The 20928-nt window shown below is 36.1% G+C and overlaps 1 protein-coding gene across 4 annotated transcripts in view; it reads left to right on the plus strand.

Moving 5' to 3' along the window:
* The window catches only part of CDC7 (cell division cycle 7), a 25482-nt gene extending 9015 nt beyond the window's left edge, over positions 1-16467 (plus strand). For all 4 annotated transcript variants that reach the window (XM_017544132.2, XM_017544135.2, XM_037744128.1 and 1 more), the window contains exons 5-12: positions 3081-3174; positions 3265-3407; positions 4582-4831; positions 5463-5558; positions 6355-6533; positions 7336-7418; positions 10917-11066; positions 14752-16467. In XM_017544132.2, the coding sequence (XP_017399621.1) occupies positions 3081-3174; positions 3265-3407; positions 4582-4831; positions 5463-5558; positions 6355-6533; positions 7336-7418; positions 10917-11066; positions 14752-15149 (1393 nt within the window). In that variant the 3' untranslated portion in view covers positions 15150-16467. The remainder of the gene's footprint in view (positions 1-3080; positions 3175-3264; positions 3408-4581; positions 4832-5462; positions 5559-6354; positions 6534-7335; positions 7419-10916; positions 11067-14751) is intronic.
* The last annotated feature ends 4461 nt before the right edge of the window (positions 16468-20928 follow it).

The following is a 20928-nucleotide window of genomic DNA, read 5'->3' on the forward strand; positions in this document are numbered from 1 at the left end:
GAGACGGGGTTTCACCATGTTGACCAGGATGGTCTTGATCTCTTGACCTCGTGATCCACCCGCCTTGGCCTCCCAAAGTGCTGGGATTACAGGCTTGAGCCACCGCGCCCGGCCTATCCCTGCTTTTTGTAACCCTCCTGCCAAATCATAAACCTTGGCTTTCATGGTTTACATTATTTTGTAAATGTAGGTAACTCATATTTCACATTTCCCCAGCTATTGACAACCTCATCTAATATTTTATTTAGAATAACAGAATCATCTGATATGGTTTCTCTCTGCTAGGTCATTTCTGTCAACATATGGACATGATCTAGTATCTCATCCTCCTAAACTGCCCTCCTTCTTCCACATGCTCCATCATTTCTTTGCTCCCCTTTACAGCCAGACTTCTCAAAAATTATTTACATACATTGTTTTCATTCCACACCTCCCTTTCACTACATACTCATTGTGGCTGCTCTCCTCTGTATTAAACTGGAAACTTAGAGAGTCAACTATTACTCTAAGCACCATTTAACACAATTGACTTGAAACCTTGTCTTGACTTTGGTACTGCCACACCCTTCTTGCTTTTTTCTTCCCTCATTTGGCCTTTCATTTTCAGTGTCTGCCAGCTCTTCCACTTCTACCTGACCCCTAAATGTTGGAGTTCCTCATGCTTGCTCTTGGGTTTCTCTGTATTTGCTTTAGTGTCCTCCATTTCCACAGGGTATAAAGTAATGATTCCCAAAAGTATATAGTTAATCTCAGACCTTTTATCTTAACTACAGGTTTGTATATATCCACCTGCCTATTTAACATTTCCACTTGGTGCCTGATAAATATCTCAAACCTAATATGCTAAAACTAAACCTTAACATGCCAAAAACAAAAAAACAAAAAACCCCACCACAGCAAATATTTTATCTACCCATCTCTGCAAGTGGCCCAATCTACACACTTGTTCAGGCCAGAAACCTAGAAATCATCTTCATTTTCTCTGTTTCTCTCCTAAACCACATTAATCACTAAGTCCTAGCCGTTTTGCTTCTAAAATATGTCTAGAAGTTCATCCATGGCTTTGTATTTTCTCTGCCACTACCTCAGCTGAAGCGTAGACTACTACTGTAGCCTGCTTCTTCTTTCTCCCCTTAATTCTATCTTCACACAGCAGCCAGAATGATCTTCAAAATATAAAATACATATGTATATAACTTAAATTGGGTCATTAATTCCACCACTTAAAATCTTTCAATGGTGTTTCATTGTGTAGTTTGAAAAAAAATTCAACCTTCTTATGCCCATCTTCCCACCTCCCTCACTGTGCTCCATTTCTCCGTTTCTCAGATTTGTTTCAATAGCTTTCTTACCTCAGGGCCATTGCCCAGACTGTTTCCTCATCTGGGAAGAGTTCTCCCTGTCTTTGCCTGCTGACCCTTCATCTTTTGATCTGAGCAAGAGTGAAACTAGGCGCAGTAGCTCATGCTTGTAATCCCAGCACTTTGGAAGGATTATTTGAAGCTAAGAGTTTGAGACCTGCCTAGGCAACATAACAAGATCCCATCTGTACAAAAAACTTAAAAGTTAGCCAGGCATGCTGGCACACAGCTGTAGTCCCAGCTACTTGGGAGGCTGAGGTAGGAGGATCACTTGCACCCAGGAGTTCGAGGCTGCAGTGACCTGTGATCACACTACTGCACTCCATCCAGCCTGGTCAACAAAATGAGACCTTGTCTCTAAGGAGAAAAAAAAAAAGAGTAGCACTGCTTGAAAGATGTGTTCTCTGAATTAAGTTAGATTCTCCTATTTTTTTGTTGTTTTCACAGCGTCTTTTGATTTCTTTCAAAGCCCTTACCATAATCTGTCATTATAAATTACCTTGTTATTATCTGTATTGTCACTAGATAGTAAACTCCATGAGGCCAAAAACTGTGTAAATTTTATTCACCATTGCATCACTAATGTCTATAATCCCTAACAGCAAGTAACAGTGCCCACTCAATATTGAATGAATAAATAAACCTGTTTGTTTCACCTTCTGCATATTATAGAAGACAAGAAAATGAAATGGCCTCTGTAAAGAATGCTTGCATACGTTCTTATACCCTAAATGTGATCAATCCTTTTTCCATACTTTAACTGTCTCCCTCTACCACTTTTTCTTTCTCTGTGCTTCAAAAAAGTACACACTAAAAATGCCTTCCTCTGATCTGACAATGCAGTCAGGCAAATTGCCTTTAGGCTCACCTTCCACTGTGTTACATTTTTCTTCTGTTATGTTTCTTCCTTTCCACTTAAATTACTCTCTGAAAAATTACCAGTTAATTACTCTTTGCCAAACTAAAAACCTTACCTCAGTTGTTATTGTCTTTGACTTCCATGTTGATAACTCTTCCTTCAAAATTCCTTTCTTATTTTGCTCTCTAACTTGTCTTCTTCCAAGCTTAGTTTTCTTTTCTTTCTGTTAATTTTCATATCTCTAGGTATCACTTCTCTTCAGATACTCTCACTTCTCTTCTCACTTAAGGTTTGTCCTTTATCTAGATATCTCTATCAAAATGATGAGGTCCAATTTTAGATGCTTCTTTTACTGGTTTCTCTATTTATTTTGTTGATATCTCTATTTTCTTACTCGGTTCAAAATCATGGAAATCACCTTTGTCCTATTTTCCTCTTTTATGAAGCAGTGTAGCATAGTGATTAAGAGCATATATCAGGAGCAAAATGCCTGAGTTCAAATCCTGGCTCTATTAGTTTAGTGACCTTTATTTATTTATTACTGTTACCATCTTATCTGCTGAGTCTTATTAATTTGTTCTTATTCATCTTTTCCCTTTTTTCTCACTCTGCTACTTCCCCAGTTAAAACTATAATTACCTCATTTGAATTATTATAGTAACCTAAAAACTGGTGCTATTTTTGTTTTAAAAGAAAACTTTAACATAGGAACACAAGTCACTTGTGTTTATATTACGTGATGATGATTTTAAGTCAGTTTTTTACCAATATGTATGCATTGCTAAAATTATATTGTTTAGGCATATGTTTCAGTTCCTCTGACCTTTTCTCTAAAAGTTCATTGTGCCTTTTTCCACTAGGGGGCAAGATAATGTCATGGGAGTTAAATACTGCTTTAGGAAGAATGATCATGTGGTTATTGCTATGCCATATCTGGAGCATGAGTCGTTTTTGGTAGGTTTTAATATTTCTTGAATTTTTATTAGCTAAATATTTAATTGAAGACAGTATTTATAATTCATTTCATTCACAACTTTATTTTAGGACATTTTGAATTCTCTTTCCTTTCAAGAAGTACGGGAATATATGTTTAATCTGTTCAAGGCTTTGAAGCGCATTCATCAGTTTGGTATTGTTCACCGTGATGTTAAGCCCAGCAATTTTTTATATAATAGGCGCTTGAAAAAGTAAGTATGAAGAGTTGCCAGAAAATATTTACCCTATTTCTCTTTTTTTAAAAAAAAGTTATTGTCTATTGTAAGGTACTGAACATGATGTTAGTAAAAAAGTATAAAGATAGTAAAAAGGTTACTATTGTGAAGCAAATATTTATGTTATCCATTTTGTTTTTGTTTTTATGGCAACAGCAGCTAAAATTTACTTATTTAGCATGAATTCCATATACAGTACAGTTTTATTACCTGTAGTCTTCAGAGTGTGCATTAGGTCTAGATTTATTTATCCTACATATCTGCAACTTTGTATCCTCTGACCTATATCTCTTAGACTTAATGTAAAATACTACAACAGCCATACACATTATTTCTGTTTCAAAGTTTCATTGTGATGGGGAAGGGAAATGTGGTGAAGAAGATAATTAGAATTGTATTCGTGGAACAAGATACATTATTAGATGTACCATGGTTCAGGGGAAATAGCACTGAATTAAGAGACTTAGAAAGAGTCTAGTAATTTTTGACCTTAGACAAGTCTCTTATCTCTCTCTGGACTTCATTTTTCTTTTCTAGTAAGTGAGGGGATTGGACCACATGATAGCCAATTTCCTGTTTTAACACAAAGGTTTTATTTTTATGTATACCGTTTAATGCTGATTATAATTATAGAGAAATTATAAGCTGAAAATAACAAATACCTCTATTTATGTAATGGTTCGTATTGAATGGCGTAAGATTATAACTTCTTTCTTGGGCTTTTATACTCCTGACTTTTTAATTTTCTTTAATAGAATCAGATTTTAAAACCATGATTTTAATTTTTTTAAACTTGCTTAACTAGAAATTATCCGTTATGATGCCATCTCTGCCACCATCAACAAAGGATTGTGTTTATGTTATGTATTCCTCTTCTGCCTTATTAACACAGACCACTGGAAAAAGAAAATTTGATTGATTGTGGGATAAATCTTAATTTTAAATCCTTGTTAGCTATTAAATTCTTACTTTGTCTGGAAAACTTAATTTTTTTTAAATTCCTCCCCCCAAAAAACAACAGAATGCTATAAATTCCTAATTGATTCCTGCCAAAAATTACAGTTTTTATGAGGATGGCTTGAGAGTATTACAATGTTACTAAGCTTTAATTGTTAACAGATAAGTAAAAATGCTTAATTTTGTCTCTTAGGTACGCCTTGGTAGACTTTGGTTTGGCCCAAGGAACCCATGATACGAAAATAGAGCTTCTTAAATTTGTCCAGTCAGAAGCTCAGCAGGAAAGGTGTTCACAAAACAAACCCCATGTAATAACAGGAAACAAGATTCCATTGAGTGGCCCTGTACCTAAGGAGCTGGATCAGCAGTCCACCACAAAAGCTTCTGTTAAAAGACCCTACACAAATGCACAAACTCAGATTAAACAAGGAAAAGATGGAAAGGTTCTCTTTTATTTCTTAAATACTGACACTGTTTTAGAAATATACTCCTTCAACCAACAGAGGGAGATACAATACTAGGATACTACTTGTAATTTAAAACACTTTTTTTTTTTACATTTGTTGTATGTATTGATTAAATTTTCACTAAGATTTGTACTGAATAATTTTGCTTACTATTTTAAAACTAAAATTTACTTTGTCAGTGTATAATATCTGACATTAACTATTATGAAACTATATTTTATGACAAAAATGGAAAATATTACATTTTCCCTGCATGTTAAAAAGTTCATATTAATTATCCTTTTTAAAAGAAAGGATTAGTTATAAGGGAGAAATTCTGAAGTGTCTATCTCCATTTTAGCTGCACAGCAAAATGTAACATCCATGCAGGTGGTTTTTGAATTTTTTTTAGTTATATATATTTGTGGACTATGATAACATTGTATGGGTGTTGAGTTCTGTCTAGACTTTTCTCCTTTCACAGAAGTGGTTTGGTGCCTGAGAATGACTTGGATGCAGCTGTTTTTGTTTCATCTCATTTAACTCTTTCAAAACTATGGCAGAGTACAGCTGGCAGAAAGTGTTACAGATATAATCCTTATTTTCCTTGTTTTTGTTGGTATTGTAGGAGGGATCTGTAGGCCTTTCTGTCCAGCGCTCTGTTTTTGGAGAAAGAAATTTCAATATACACAGCTCCATTTCACATGAGAGCCCTGCAGTGAAAGTAAGTAATGTAGCTTAATAGTGCAATGGTCAGTCAGTCATACACTGAAGAGAATTTTAGGTAATAACTAGATTAACATTTAGTATCAGAAATTTTTTAAAGTAGAGTTTGGCTTTGGCAGAAGGTATTGCTGCTGTGAGCATTTAGTCAAAACTTGTTTTCTCCGGTTTTTTTCTGAACTTTTCTGGTGGAATTTTTCCTCATTTTTGGTTAGCTATTACTGCTCTTTCTCTAGAGGAACATTTAGAACATTAAGGGCTTTTCTGTCATCGCTAGAGTGTGAGCTCCCTACATCTAGCTAACTCTTCTGACACATAGTTGTTAGTGTAAAGATGTTTGTAAAGTTAACAAAATTGTCAACAACGTACATGATTTCAGATTGACTTACGATATCTGTGATAGCTAGACAGCATGAACAACAAATTAAAACTGTGATTTTAGCCAATGTACTTGTGCAGTTTACAGTTCTGAAATGGAGTTAGACACTAGAACATAACTGTTTTATATTTTCACAATATATCAGGAAAAGTTCTAATAAAGTAAGTATAAGTAAAATGCTGGCCAAGCTAGGACTAATTAGTAAATTTTAATGTAAGGCGACTTTACAGAAAAAACCCAGGAAGAACTTAAACATTTTAATAGACAACGTTTAATAGACAGCTGTTTTATTTGCAGTCTAGTAGCCATTCAGCAGTTTTTAAAGTTATGCTTCCGCTATTGCTTTTTGCCATACTAGCATTTTAGGCCATCATGTTAAATGTCATAAAAATAGAAAAATAAGACTTTTCTTTTACAGCTCATGAAGCAGTCAAAGACTGTGGATGTACTGTCTAGAAAGTTAGCAACAAAAAAGAAGGCCATTTCTACAAAAGTTATGAATAGCGGTGTGATAAGGAAAACTGCCAGTTCTTGCCCAGCTAGCCTGACCTGTGACTGCTATGCAACAGATAAAGTTTGTAGTATTTGCCTTTCAAGGTAATGTGTTTTGATGGTGTCATAAAATCACCAGCATGCTGCCAGACAAGATTAGAAATTGCATTGATTTGTGCGGATAATTGATTTAGTGAGTGCAGGAGAGCAACACAGATCAGTGAACTACAGTGGGCCTCGATGCAGAACAGTAGTGTCTTGAAGAGCAAATGTTAAACAGTTTTCATATATTATTCATTTAATATGGATATACTCTGGAAAGCACATTTGCTCTTATATACAGATAACTGGGAGGGAGTGGCTTTTTTAGAAGCTTAGAATCACACATTTTGCTTGCTGATGTCATCTTTCCTGTTTTCTCTCTTTATTCTCACTTATGTGGGGTAACCAGAACCAAACAGTAGAGCTCCTCTCTTACTCCCACCCCCATCTCTTTGACTCATAAATTTCTCCCTTTCCTTCAAGACTTGGCTTTCCTAAAGCCTTTCCTGATTAACTCAAATATATATCTGTGATCAGTTACCCAAATAGAAATGAATTTTTATACCTGTGAATTGCTGTTGAGTTCTCTTTTTCTATTATGGCTCTTATTATCTACTGATACTTTATATTCTTGGAAGTTACTTTAAAACCTTTCTGGAATAAGTCTGGGGAATTAGTAGAGGGGGTAAAAAAACAGTAGAAGCAAAACCTAGAATTTTTATCACACTAGATTATCACTTTATAGTAATACTTATTATATAGTTATCAAGGCAAAATTTACTCTGAACTAAATTGATGAATGTTATTTTTTAGACTTAAATAGTTCAACTTTAACATAACTAGAGAAATCTTATTTCATCATAAGGCGTCAGCAGGTTGCCCCTAGGGCAGGTACACCAGGATTCAGAGCACCAGAGGTCTTGACAAAGTGCCCCAATCAAACTACAGGTATGTTGTACTGGAAATACAGAACCCAATTAAAATGGATTGTCCCGGTTGTATTTTATTTTATGATCTCTGTCTATTTATGAGTAATATTTGATCTCTTCTGCTTTTAATTAAGTTACGTAAGCAGTTCTAGCAGTGTGGCATCCCTATTTTTGAACTAATGTTATTTTTTATGAAGGTTTTTAATCCCAATTTTGCCTGTTTTTTAAGTTTTTTCTATAGATTACATTTCACATATTTATTTACAAGATGATCTTACCATCTTATAAATAAATATGCGAAATGTGTAATCTATGGAATTTTATTGACATCACCTTTGTGGGGGAAAAGTTATGTTTAATAGTTTTTGCCAGCCAAAGACTTAAAGCATTTTATTTGCTTGCTTAATACCACAAAGTTTCCTATGATGTAGGTACAATTGTGTTTGATGATTAAAATTTTTGTTATTACATAATAAACAATGTAATATCAATTAGGTTTTGAAAAAGAAAAAAGTGTTCCACAATCTACAAATTATCATGGAGCTGGAATCCAGGAAACATCTTGAATGAATAGATGAATCCTGCTATTCACTTGAGTTCTGGGCTTTGAAGAAATGCATTCATTCATTGTATGTCTGTTCTTACTTGCCAATGATAAAATAAACAAACAAATGAGATCATCTGTGCACACTCTAGTCAAGACACACCGTCAGATGATTACAAAGTAACTTGTTGAGTATGGTAATAAAACTTATACAAGGTATTCAAGGAGTATCTAAATCCTAACCCAAACAGATTATAGAAGGAAATTCATGAAAGAAATGACCACTTAGAATGTAAATTGGGCTGAGAAGTTAGCATAGAGGCATGAGCCAAGGAACTCAAGAAGCAGCATACAGGAAACTAAAAAAGTTTAATTTTGGCTGGGTGCAGTTTCTCATGCTGTAATCCCAGCACTTTTGGAGGCTGAGATGGGCGGATCACTGAGGTCAGGAGTTTGAGACCAGCCTGGCCAACGTGGTGAAACCCCTTCTCTACTAAAAATACAAAAATTAGCCGGGTATGAGTGGTGCACACCTGTAATCCCAGCTACTTGGGAGGCTGAGGCAGAAGAATCTCTTGAACCCAGGAGGCAGAGGTTGTGGTGAGCTGAGATCCCACCATTGCACTCCAGCCTGGACAACAAAAGTGAAACTTCATCTCATCTCAAAGAGAGAGAAAGGAAAAGAAAGGAAGGCAGGCAAGTGATACAGTAGCCAAAGGAATAGAGAGCATATAACCTGGGGATACTAGGAGGTCAACAATTAGAAGAGACGTCCCTTAAAAGAAAAAAAAAAAGGAGCTTTTTAACAAGAAGTTGAGCTGGTCATGATCTTTAACTGCCAGAAGTCAGAAGATTAAACTTCCTATAGTGGGAATGTAAATTAGCACAACCACTATGGAAAACAGTTTGGATTTCCTTAGAAAACTAAAAAATAGAGCTACTACATGATCCATCAATCCCATTGCTGGGTATATACCCAAAAGAAAGGATATCAATGTACCAAAGAGGTATCTGCACTCCCATGTTTGTTGTAGCCCTGTTCATAATAGCCAAAATTTAGAAGCGACTTAAGTATCCACCAACAGATAAATGGATGAAGAAAATGTACTTACACACAATGGAGTACTATTCAGCCATGAAAAAGAAGATCTTGTCATTTGTAACAACATGCATGGAACTAGAGATCATTATGTTAAGTGAAATATGCCAGGCACCAAAAGGCAAGCATTGCATGTTCTCACTTATTTGTGGGATCTAAAAATTAAAACAGTTGAACCCATAGAGAGAGGAAAGATGGTTACCAGAGGCTGAGAAGGGTAGTGGGAGGGTGTGGGGGATGTGGGGATGGCTAATGGGTACAAAAACTAGTTATAAAAAAATGGCCGGGCACGGTCACTCACGCCTGTAATCCCAGCACTTTGGGAGGCCGAGACGGGTGGATCACGAGGTCAAGAGATCTAGACCATCCTGGTCAACATGGTGAAACCCCGTCTCTACTAAAACTACAAAATATTAGCTGGGCATAGTGGCGCGTGCCTGTAATCCCAGCTACTCAGGAGGCTGAGGCAGGAGAATTGCCTGAACCCAGGAGGTGGAGGTTCCGGTGAGCCGAGATTGCGCCATTGCACTCCAGCCTAGGTAACGAGTGAAACTCCGTCTCAAAAAAAAAAAAAAGAATAACCCAGCACTTTGGGAGACCAAGGCAGGTGGATTGCTTGAGCTCAGGAGCTCGAGACCAGTCTGGGCAACATGGTAGACCCCTGTTCTACCAAAAATACAAAAAAGTAGCTGTACACTCGTCCCAGCTACTCAGGAGGCTGAAGTGGGAGGATCACTTGAGGCTGGGAGATGGAGGTTGCAGTGAGCTGAGAGATCACACCACCACACTCTAGCCTGGGCAACAGAGCCAGACCTCAAAAAAAAAAAAAAAAAAAGGATGAATAAGACGTAGTATTCGATAGCACAACAGGGGGACTATAGTCAATCATAATTTAATTGTACATTTTTAAATAACTAAAACAGCACTTTGGGAAGCCAAGGCAGGCAGATCACTTGAGCCCAGGAGCTTGAGACCAGCCTGGCCAACATGGCAAAACCCTGTCTCTACTAAAACTGCAAAAAGAAAAAACAAATTAGCTGGTCACGGTGACACGTGCCTGTAATCTCAGCTACTCAAGAGGCTGAAGCACGAGAATTGCTTCAACCTGGGAGGCAGAGGTTGCCGTGAGCTGAGATGGCTCCACTGCACTCTAGCCTGGGCTACAGAATGAGACCCTGTCTCAAAAAAAAAGAAAAAAAAAAGATAATTGAATTGTTTGTAATACAAAGGATACATGCTTGAGGGAATGGATACCCTATTTTCAGGATGTGATTATTACACATGGCATGCCTGTATCAAAACATCTCATATGCCTCATCAATATATACATCTACTCTGTACTCACAAAAATTAAGGTCTTCACAACCGCACAAAAATATAATTTTTTAAAAGTTTCTAGAGCAGTAGTTAGTGCTAGTGTCAGCTGAAGAAGAACTTCTAAGTTCATTACTTTTCACTAAAATGAAAGCACTTTGACCGCTATGGTATGTAATACTTGAGGACCATCCAGATTTTTTCCACACATAGCTATTTTTGGATTCCTTTTGATCTTATAAAATGTGCATTTACTTAGTGTTTCCTAATGACTAAATATCCTTTTAAATGTACCAAATGTTGCTCTAGAAGGAAACATTATATTTTGCAGTGAGGATTCTTAATCCTGGTTGCACATTAAAATCACCTGAGGAACTTTTTTAAAACATTGAACTACTTCAGAACTGTGCAATCAAAATCTCTGGGTCTGAGCATCTGAATTTTTTAAGGCTCCCAAGGTGATTCTAACGCATAGTAAATGTTCAGGACTATTGATTTAGATAATAAAATTATATATTTGAAATTTGAAATTTATTTTTAAAATTTATCTTCTATTACAGCAATCGACATGTGGTCTGCAGGTGTCATATTTCTTTCTTTGCTTAGTGGACGATATCCATTTTATAAAGCAAGTGATGATTTAACTGCTTTGGCCCAAATTATGACAATTCGGGGATCCAGAGAAACTATCCAAGCTGCTAAAACTTTTGGTAAGCAGTTTTGTATTACAGAACAAAACAAATGCCTTTGATTATCTCCTACAAATTGCTTAATAAATTATTGTGAAACTCTCTTTACAAATAAACATTTAGTCTTGATAAAGTTCTAATATTAAGTAGAAAATTCTTCAGTTGCTTAAAAATAAATTTATCATCACTTCTCTATACATATAATCACTTAATCTTTTTAAACACAAAGTAATACACTATTGCAATATTTAAAGTTTGCCTTTGTAATCTTAAAAGAATAAGGAGTAAAATCTTAACTCCTTTTAGTTATGGTTTCACTTTCATTACATAAATGTCTTTAATAATATGTTTTATTGTATTTTAAGCATCAGATGCACTACGTCTTGGTACTTAGAGTGTCCTTGCCTTAAATGATCATAGGCTATACTAACAAACAGTTAATTGTTAATACAGTGTAATAAGGACTGGGGAAGAGAGTAGAAATGTGTGTTGTCAGGTTGTGTGGGTTTAGGGTAGCAGAGAAGCAAAATGCATAGAAGGTCTCAACTGATGGAATATTATTGTAAGCATATATTGGACATGGATGTCAACTCAGCCATACAAGTTCTTCAAGACTGGGAGATGCAGTGTACTTCAGAGGGCATGTGAGAATTATCTCAGCCTTGCTCTGGCCAACATCCTGAACTCAAATGCCCATTTAATGTTTATTTTCCAAGCTCAATTATAGTTAATATTTTCCCAAGGAAGAAGTATGATTGAGTCAGCTTACTACCACACAATATGGAACACCTCAGGGGACAAAGTTTCCGCCAGCCTACCTCCAGAGTAGCTGGGCTGCCTTGTGCTCAGCCCCAGGATCATTGTGTCTTAACTGGGGTTGCATGTCAGAATTATCTGCGAATCTTTAAGAAATACATATGCCTGCTCACTCTACCCATTCTTGGAAAACATGATTCAGAAAAGTAAGATACTTAGGAAGGCTCCAGTCTTGTTAGTTTGAAAAAAACAAGTGATTTTGACTAAGAAACTACTGGTGTTTTAAGAACCACTGCAAAAATTGCTACCTTTGCTTAGGCACCAGTGATATGGTCTAATATACAAGAAAAACTTAGTGGTGGTTGTGAAGAAAGCCTCATGTTAATAGAGGCTTGCAAAAATATGCTTCTACAGCAAAGTCAGTCCACAGTTTTTAACTATCTTGTACCTATTGTAGGACATACAAGGGAAAAGTAATCATGAATGGAAAGCAAGATTGATATCTTAGAAATGGTATTCGTACATAATAATAATCATAACAAGTTTGTTTATTCTCAACTGAGAAAACTTTCATCTACTATTAACTAACTTTGTGAGACGTTTAGGAACATAAAGGCTATTAGCCAACACCAAAATATTTTACTGAAGAGCTTGAATCTCTCCCATTTGGTAATCCAAGTTATAATCAGGGCCAGCAATGGAAGTACAACATCTGACACAAAAATACTCCAGATCAAGTACCATGACAGCAAGCAAGAGCTTTTAGAGATTTATCATTGTAATACTTGTTCTCATATGTTAAAAAAAAAAAAAAAATAGGCCTGGGTGCGGTGGCTCACGCCTGTAATACCAGCACTTTGGTAGGCCGAGGTGGGTGGATCATGAGGTCAGGAAATTGAGACCATCCTGGTCAACATGGTGAAACCCATCTCTACTAAAAATACAAAAATTTGCTGGGCATGGTGGCACGCATTTGTGGTCTCAGCTACTTAGGAGGCTGAGTCGGGAGAATCGCTTGAACTCAGGAGGCAGAGGTTGCAATGAGCTGAGATCGAGCCACTACACTCCAGCCTGGCGACAGAGTGAGACTCCATCTCAAATAAATAATGCCATAGCACTTGTCTCAGTTCTATTAGTATGACATCTGTAGTTATTTTAGTCAGATCTTACTATAACTTTGGACTGAGTATAAAAGCCTCAAAATTTCAACAAACACCACTGTGTTCCCCTTTGTAACCTAACGAAATGACTTGGCTGAGAATGGCAGTGAGAGCACCTTTACTTCTCTTACCTGTAACCTACTCCACTGTCCTCAGCCCTTAGACCTGGCTCCATTGTGGTTGTCATTAAGTACACAGCGAATTGTGTTGAATAAATTAAAAAGAAAAGTCTTAAGCTGAAACAAATTCCTGACACATAGTAGTCTGTAGCAAAATATGTTGACTGATTGTGTTAGTTTATTTTTCCTGAATATTTTAAATGAACCCTCTTTTTGGTCATACAAAAAAATCATATTGTGTAACTTGGTGACATGCTATAACATGTACTACTAATTATTTTATGACTTCAGAACAAGCTAATAAAGGAATACAACTATATGAGTATTCCCCTCTGGCTATAATTTTCTAAAGAGAATAGGAATGATAGAATCAATTTAAAAGTAAAAAAGGATTGGCATATTGTGCCCTCAACATTTTGTTTTTGGTAATTTGTTTCTTCTGTTTTCTCCCTTTTCCCCTTTTGTTTCCTTCCCCCCTGCCCTTTTTTTTTCTTGGCTTAATACACCAATCCAATAGTTAGTTCAGAAAATGTAAAGGTAATAATGACTTTGTTGACAATCAGCATTCCCAGAAAGGCATCTAAGTTGTGGTACTTATTGTTTAGTACATTTAGTACATTTCTGCTTAATAAGGAAATGCAAGGCAAAAATAATACATGATTGCCATTTGTGTGATTAACTTATTTTTGTACATCTGATAATAAACACATCAGGAAGTTATTTCAAAAACATATTTTTAAAAACTGATATTGTTTATTTGTTCATTCAGAAATATTTACTGGGGCTTTATGTGTGCCAGGTACTGTTGCAAGTCTGCTTTCACAGAGCTTAAATTCTAGTGAGGAAGAAAACACAAATAAGTACTATGAGAAATGAGTGGTACTGAGAAAGATAAAAGGAAAAAGGTAGTGAAGAGGCTCATTTAGGATAGGTTGGTCAAGAACAGCATCTCTAAGGATGTGTCATTTGAACAGAGTTGTTGAAATGAATAATGCCATTTTATCCAGTCCAACAGACATTAACTGAGCATGTAATATGTACCAGGCATAGGCTGGGTTTTGGGAGTTCACAGATAAATAAGACAGTTCCTGTCTTCAAAGAGCTCACAGTATAGTACATGGACAGACATATATAGGATAGCAAAAGTAATAATGGAATTCCTTCCAAGATATGATGGAAGCTGAAACTGGTCAACTTTCTCTGAGGGTGTCAGGCCTCAGAGGTGATTCTTGAACTGAGTGGTGATGTCAGTGAGAATGTCCTGGGCACACACAAGGCATGCAGGGCATCCTAGGCAAAGACAGGAGTCATGTAGTCAAAGGCATAGAAGCCTGGAAAGGAAGTAGAGTGGGGCTGTGGGAGCTGCAGCTAGTTAAAGATTATAGAGAATGATAAGTTGAGGCTGGAGAAACTAGCAGAGTCAAGTGAGTACCTGGCATAGCTCTTAAATCACTGCTTTCTACTTACTGTCTCCCACTTTATCTCCCACTATGCAATTCAAATATAGTGAATTGCAACTTAAATATAGCATGTGGTACTCTTGTCTCACACTGTGTGTGTGTGTGTGTCCATAAAGCATATATTTGGACTTTCATGTTCCTCATGAGAGAGGCTTCTGATATATTTAAATAATAAAACGGTTTTTCTGTTGTTTTCTTCTTTTGCTTTTAGGCAAATCAGTATTATGTAGCAAAGAAGTTCCAGCACAAGACTTGAGAAAACTCTGTGAGAGACTCAGGGGTATGGATTCTAACACTCCCAAGTTAACAAGTGATGCACTACAAGGGCCTGCTTCTCATCAACCAACTTTTTCAGAGAAGACTGACCGTAAAGCTTCTCACCTCACACAGACACCTCCAGGACAATACTCAGGGAGTTCATTTAAAAAGGGGGATAATAATAGCTGTGGGCATTGTTTTGATGAGTATACTACCAGTTTAGAAGGCTGGAATGATGTACCTGATGAAGCTTACGATCTGCTTGATAAACTTCTAGATCTAAATCCAGCTTCAAGAATAACAGCAGAAGAAGCTTTGTTGCATCCATTTTTTAAAGATATGAGCTTGTGATGATGGGTCTTCAATTAAAGCTGACTATTAAGGGGTAGAATAACAAAGAATACGTTGTAATAGCCATAAGTTCTTGTTTAGAGACCACAGCAGGATGAAAAATTATTTTAACATTTTAGTGTTTAGTGGCCCATTCTAAAATAGAGATTAAGATTACTTAAAATGCCTGGGATAGTTCTTGGGACTAACATGATCTTCGAGTTAAACCCACCTAAGTAGATTTTAGGTGGGTTCCTATTAGATCACATTTTTAGTTTCCCTAGTTACCTTTCACTGACATATGCAGAAAAAGTAGCAGTTTTAGTTTTAATTAATTAAAATTAATGGATGTGATGAGGATTAAATGAATCAAAAGACAATTTGTAGGTTGTTTTAGAGTTATGAGCTATGTATACTTTGGGAAAACTCAACCTGGTGCTGGTGCTCTAATAATTTTATAAGTAAAGAAAATAATTTCCTTTTCTAGAGGTATATTTTATGCCTTTTATGAACACTAAAACAAGGAGGAAATGTTGGTCATGGGGCAAAATATCACTTAAAGTTGAATTTATCCGTTTTTAAAACATTTTATGAAAGCATTTTAGTGTGAATTGCCATTTTTTCTTAATGGCTTCTCTTGATTTTTCTTCTTCTCTGCCCCTACCTAAAACATTCTCCTCAGAAACTATATGGTGCTGACCACAAAGTTTCTGGATGTTTTATTAAATATTGCATGTGTTTACAGTTGGGAATGTAAAATAATACATACACTGGTTGATAAGGGAAGCTGCAGGACCAAGGTGAAGATTGATAGTCCAGATGCTTTTCTTTTTTGAATTATATGTTTTTTCACACCATCTTAGATATAACTAGGTAGGTGCTGAAAGGAAAAGTGAATAGAGAGTTGATAATATTGTTGGAGATTTTTTCCTCTGCCTAGAGCCATCCAGATCTCTATATCCTGTTTTGACTAAGTCTTAGGTGGGTTGGGAAGAGAGATAATGAAGTAGGCAAAGTAGAAAAGGACCCAAGATAGAGGTTTATATTCAGAAATGATATGTATCAGTGACAGCGTATCAAACTTCTATGAGAAAAAGTCTGGTGGGTGGGTCAGCTGACATATTTCCTATTTAGTAGTCATAGAATACAGATACAGTTTAGAGACATATATTCATTTTGTTATTTTGAGAACTGATAGGTCAGTATATGTACCTAACCTATTTGGTAAATATAGGATATATCTATATAAACCATAACCATTCATCTGTTCTTATGCCATAATCCTTTTTTAAAAATTGAATGCTCTTGAATTTGTATATTTAATAAAGTTATCCTTTTATATTTTTTAATGTCAGACTACTTATTTGAAAAATGGTAGCACTTTTTTTTAATTGACCACTGGGAATATTTTTTTCTTTATGGGCGAATGATGATATTTCTTCAGCAATTGGTGAGCTGGCAGTATGTTAATAAAACAGTCAGGTTAACATATACTCAGAAATTAAGAGGAAGAAAAACTTACCAAAAGGGTAGATAGGGAGACATTCTCTAACAAAGTTTATTCAGAGCTGTTGTTTTAACTTTCCATTAATGGCACAGAACTTGGTTGATATTCAGGGGGAAGTAAAGGGGAGCTAGTATTTTTAAAGATTAGTGTTACAAATTAGTTATCAGGGATTTTCAGTCCCACTGAAGAATATTGCCTCAATTTTGGACAAATATTCCCAATGTGCTAAATCAGAATTAGCAGGGAGCTTCTATTTGCATACTCTCAGGTTTTTAAGCCTTCTGAAGACCATTTTATACTGGGAAATGTCTCTAAAAGATTTGAATTAGGCAAAATAGTCATTTCTAGGGATAGACTAAGAAGGTAACTAGATAATGCCCTTTCCTCTTACAGAAGTTTCCAGAATATTCAGCTATTTTTCATTGTCAGTTTTTAAAATTCTTAGTGCCCAGACTCGATAAAACTGTTAAGCGTATTTTCATTTAATAAGCCTTAGACATTTAGAACTATTAATATAACAAGCTACAAGTATTGGTTTTTTAAAGAGGCTGAGCTCTCTAGCATTTTTAATGAAACTTTTCCTTATAAGGATATGATTATAGTTGTCTTAATGACCTAAATAAAAATGTGGCTCAATAATGGTTATTCCAGAGAATTAATCATAGTTTATTTCAAGATTTGAACAAAAATCATTAAGTAAAACATTAATATCTTACTGTTTCTGGCGTCAGCATTTTAGGGACAAAACAGTGTTACAGATGTCAGAATATTGATTGCATAAAATCTTGAAACCCACAAAACTCGTAGACTCAAGTCTTAGTAATTTTCTGTTGTTTATGTAATTTCAGCCCTGCACGTCACTGAAAAGTTATTTATCTTAAGAAACTGGCCAAATTTGGCGGGTAGTGCCGTCTGCCAGTATCTGCAGATGTATTGTTTCCTCCTACATTTGTGCATGTTGTCTGTGGTCTTTAAAGAACACTGTCTAACACCAGGCAGAAATATCAACTCTGTTCAGATTTTTTCCTATATTCATAGAACTGATGTTGCTGTTTCCTAATTTTGTCAAAGTATGTGTCTGAACTGTCTTCCTTTCTTGAAAGGTAGATATTATCAAACATCCAGATAAGTAATCAGAAGTAGTTAATACTGTGTCAAGTTACAGCACAATTTTCAACAAAGTAACCACAAAGGTCCGTGCTAAGGCAAGTATTTAGTAAACTGATGTTTTAGATATCTAAAGTAAAAAGGCATGATCTTAGGAAAGCGATTACAAATTGAAAGAGAAAATTATAAAACAAGTTTGGAAAACAGTAATTCTAACAGTTCAAGAGTTTAATCTGACCTGATTTTTCTTCTCTGTAGAAGACAACTAAAAGGACACAATTGTTCTTGATCTCTATTTTGAATGCTTTAAAAAACTTAATATATGGAAGAGTTCAAAATGGGCAAAATAAAAACTTACTTGGAAAGCATACGCATGGCTTTTATAAAGCAAGAACAATGACTAGAAAACAGATGTAAATGGTTTCGAATTTCTATTTAAGCATAGACTATGTGCAAAATTACTCTTCCGAATTTAACACATCATGTCTTAGCAATTAGCAGATTCTATCTTGGACCCTACTGAAGCAATTCTTTAAGAAAAATAACAGGCTTAGCACTAGAAAACTTAACATATGAAGGAAAATAGGGAATAAGTAATGTATAGATATATCTCTGGTTTTAGATTTAGAGTATGCCAGTGTTACTCCAGTAGGTAACCAAGAAGATAGATCAAGGGATGGGCTTTTGACAAACTGAAATCAGAAGAGTAGTTGAACACAGCTGTGGAGTGAGTAGTACAAATCAGAAAATGAAAGATCCATCAATTCCCTTCTAATCAGAATTTTTCTCTATGTTCTTTATCCACATTCTATTGATGTGTTTTTATACGTGTATTCAATTATGTATTTGCCCTTTGTGTAAATTCCTTCCATAACTTCTCTGAATACTGTAGCACATGATCTAGAAATGACTTTAGCTAAGACAAGACCAAGAAAATAAATCAGAAACAGATGTATTTGTAGCCTCAAATTATTGTTATTTTAGCTCTGTCCTTAAAAGGAGCAGGGCCAGGGGAACCCAGCCACCTCCAATTCTCTGTAGACACTCATCTTCATGCATTTTTACCTGGTAGAAATTTATTTCTTCTGGCATGTTGCTGGCCACAGTCTCTACAATCAAATGCCCTGATTTAAAAAAACAAAAAGCAGTCACACTGTGTATATGTAAGAGTAATCTTTAGGCAAGTATTAACAATGCATCTTTAAAACATACTTTTCCCCACAGTTTGTGAAATGAATGCCTGGTGTTCTGTGAGTGTCCTTTCCGTCATTTTAATTTTTTATTTTGCAACTCCATAGGTAAATGGTCATATCATTTGTATACTCATTAAAAGGAAACACATCACTTTTATGTTTTAAAAAATTAATTTGCTTTCTTGACCTCTTTTAACAAGGGTGCCTATTTTCCTAAGTTTAGTGCAATTTATTTGAGACTGACACCAAATGGTAAGAAAAATGAAATGCCTCATTCCTCTTACATAATCTCTTAACATTAGACCACTACATTTCCCCATTAAATGTAATTTAAATGAAGCCAAGATTCTGATGCTGTGTTTTAGATTCAGAGTGACCCCAAAGGGGCCCTTGGATTTTGTAGTCGCCATTACTTGGAATGCCTTTCCAGCAGAAATGCCACTTCCGTTTACGGAGCCTTCCCCATCAGTCCAAATGATCATCTCCTTGATTTCTCTATACACAGATTATAAGCTGCTGAAAAGTAGAGACTGTGTTATATATCCCCCCACATTTTCCATCACTGCATTTAGAGACTCAGGTACTCAGTCAAAACTTTGGAGTTGACCAGGAATCTGACACTATGGAGTTTTCCAAGCTCCACCAGAATAATCTCATTCTAAGGGCAGCTCCTATCATTCTTAAAACATCTAAACTATTATACCATTTTCCCTTGGCCATGTGTCCTAAGGCTTCTCAGCCCTGCAACCCCCATCCCAGCCATCTTAGTTCTAATTTCTCTTTACTCCAATTTGCTGATGCTCCATTCCCATCACTTTCACCTCAGTGAACATGGAGAAAAGCTGGTGGACATTTCATCTGTAATAACTTTTTACAACCTTGTATAAGAGGTGAGCAAAAATTTACAATTTTCTATTTTGGTCATGTTTTTACTCCTGTGTACCAAGCACCATAACAATTTAAAAAATCAATTTAAGGACTTGTAAATATGTATAAAATACTATAGGAAAACATAACATACACATTTGATTATGCTTTGCTAATGCAATTCATCTTCATACGTGTGGAACCCTATTCATCTGGATTTTTCTGAGACAGCTTCAATTCCAAAAACTCGATGTGTTCTGAGAATGCCAATGTTTCTGCATCCAAATTGCATTTTTAAGAATGTCTCTCTCAACTAGAAGTAGCATAAAATTGTTAGGCATTTCAGCCAGGTGTGGTGGCTTACTTCTGTAATCCCAGCACTTGGGAGGCCGAGGCAGGCAGATCACCTGAGGTTGGAAGTTCAAGACCAGCCTGACCAACATGGAGAAACCCTGTCTCTACAAAAAAATAAAAATTAGCCAGGCGTGGTGGCACATACCTGTAATCCCAGCTACTTGGGAGGCTGAGGCAGGAGAATCACTTGAACCCAGTGGGCAGAGGTTGCAGTGAGTCGAGATTGCACCATTGCACTCCGGCCTGGGCCACAAGAGTGAAACTCCGCCTTAAAAAAAAAAGGCATTTCAGTTTTTTAGCTTTGAAAATATGTCCATTCTAATATATGTAGCATCGGAGGCTCTTTCTGCTTTGGGGACCAGCTGATGTGTATATTATTCAGTGAGATAGAGATTCTTCCAATGTCTTGAGAATGAAATAGGATCTTGAGTACTTTCATTGAGGTCTTAAATATAAATGCATGGATGTCACAACTGGGCAACATTTTAATGCCTCCTTACTCACCATTTGTTGATTCAGAAATAAATCCTGACCAGAGGCAGCATAGCATAAAAGAGTCAGCCAATTTCCCTGTATTGTGTGTTGCAGTTTCCTCATTTGGAAATAGGGTTTATGTGCCTACCTCATTGTTCGGAGGAATGAGAGTATACTCAGTAAATACAATGCTGACACAAGTACCTAATTGTTAAGCTTCCCTCCTTACTTTCTTCCTCTGGTTTGCCTTCATCTCCCCCTATAGGGGAGCATTATCTGAGAATATTCTTGTATATTT

The sequence above is a fragment of the Cebus imitator genome, unplaced genomic scaffold, assembly GCF_001604975.1.
Source record: "Cebus imitator isolate Cc_AM_T3 unplaced genomic scaffold, Cebus_imitator-1.0 Scaffold166, whole genome shotgun sequence".
NCBI lineage: Eukaryota > Metazoa > Chordata > Mammalia > Primates > Cebidae > Cebus > Cebus imitator.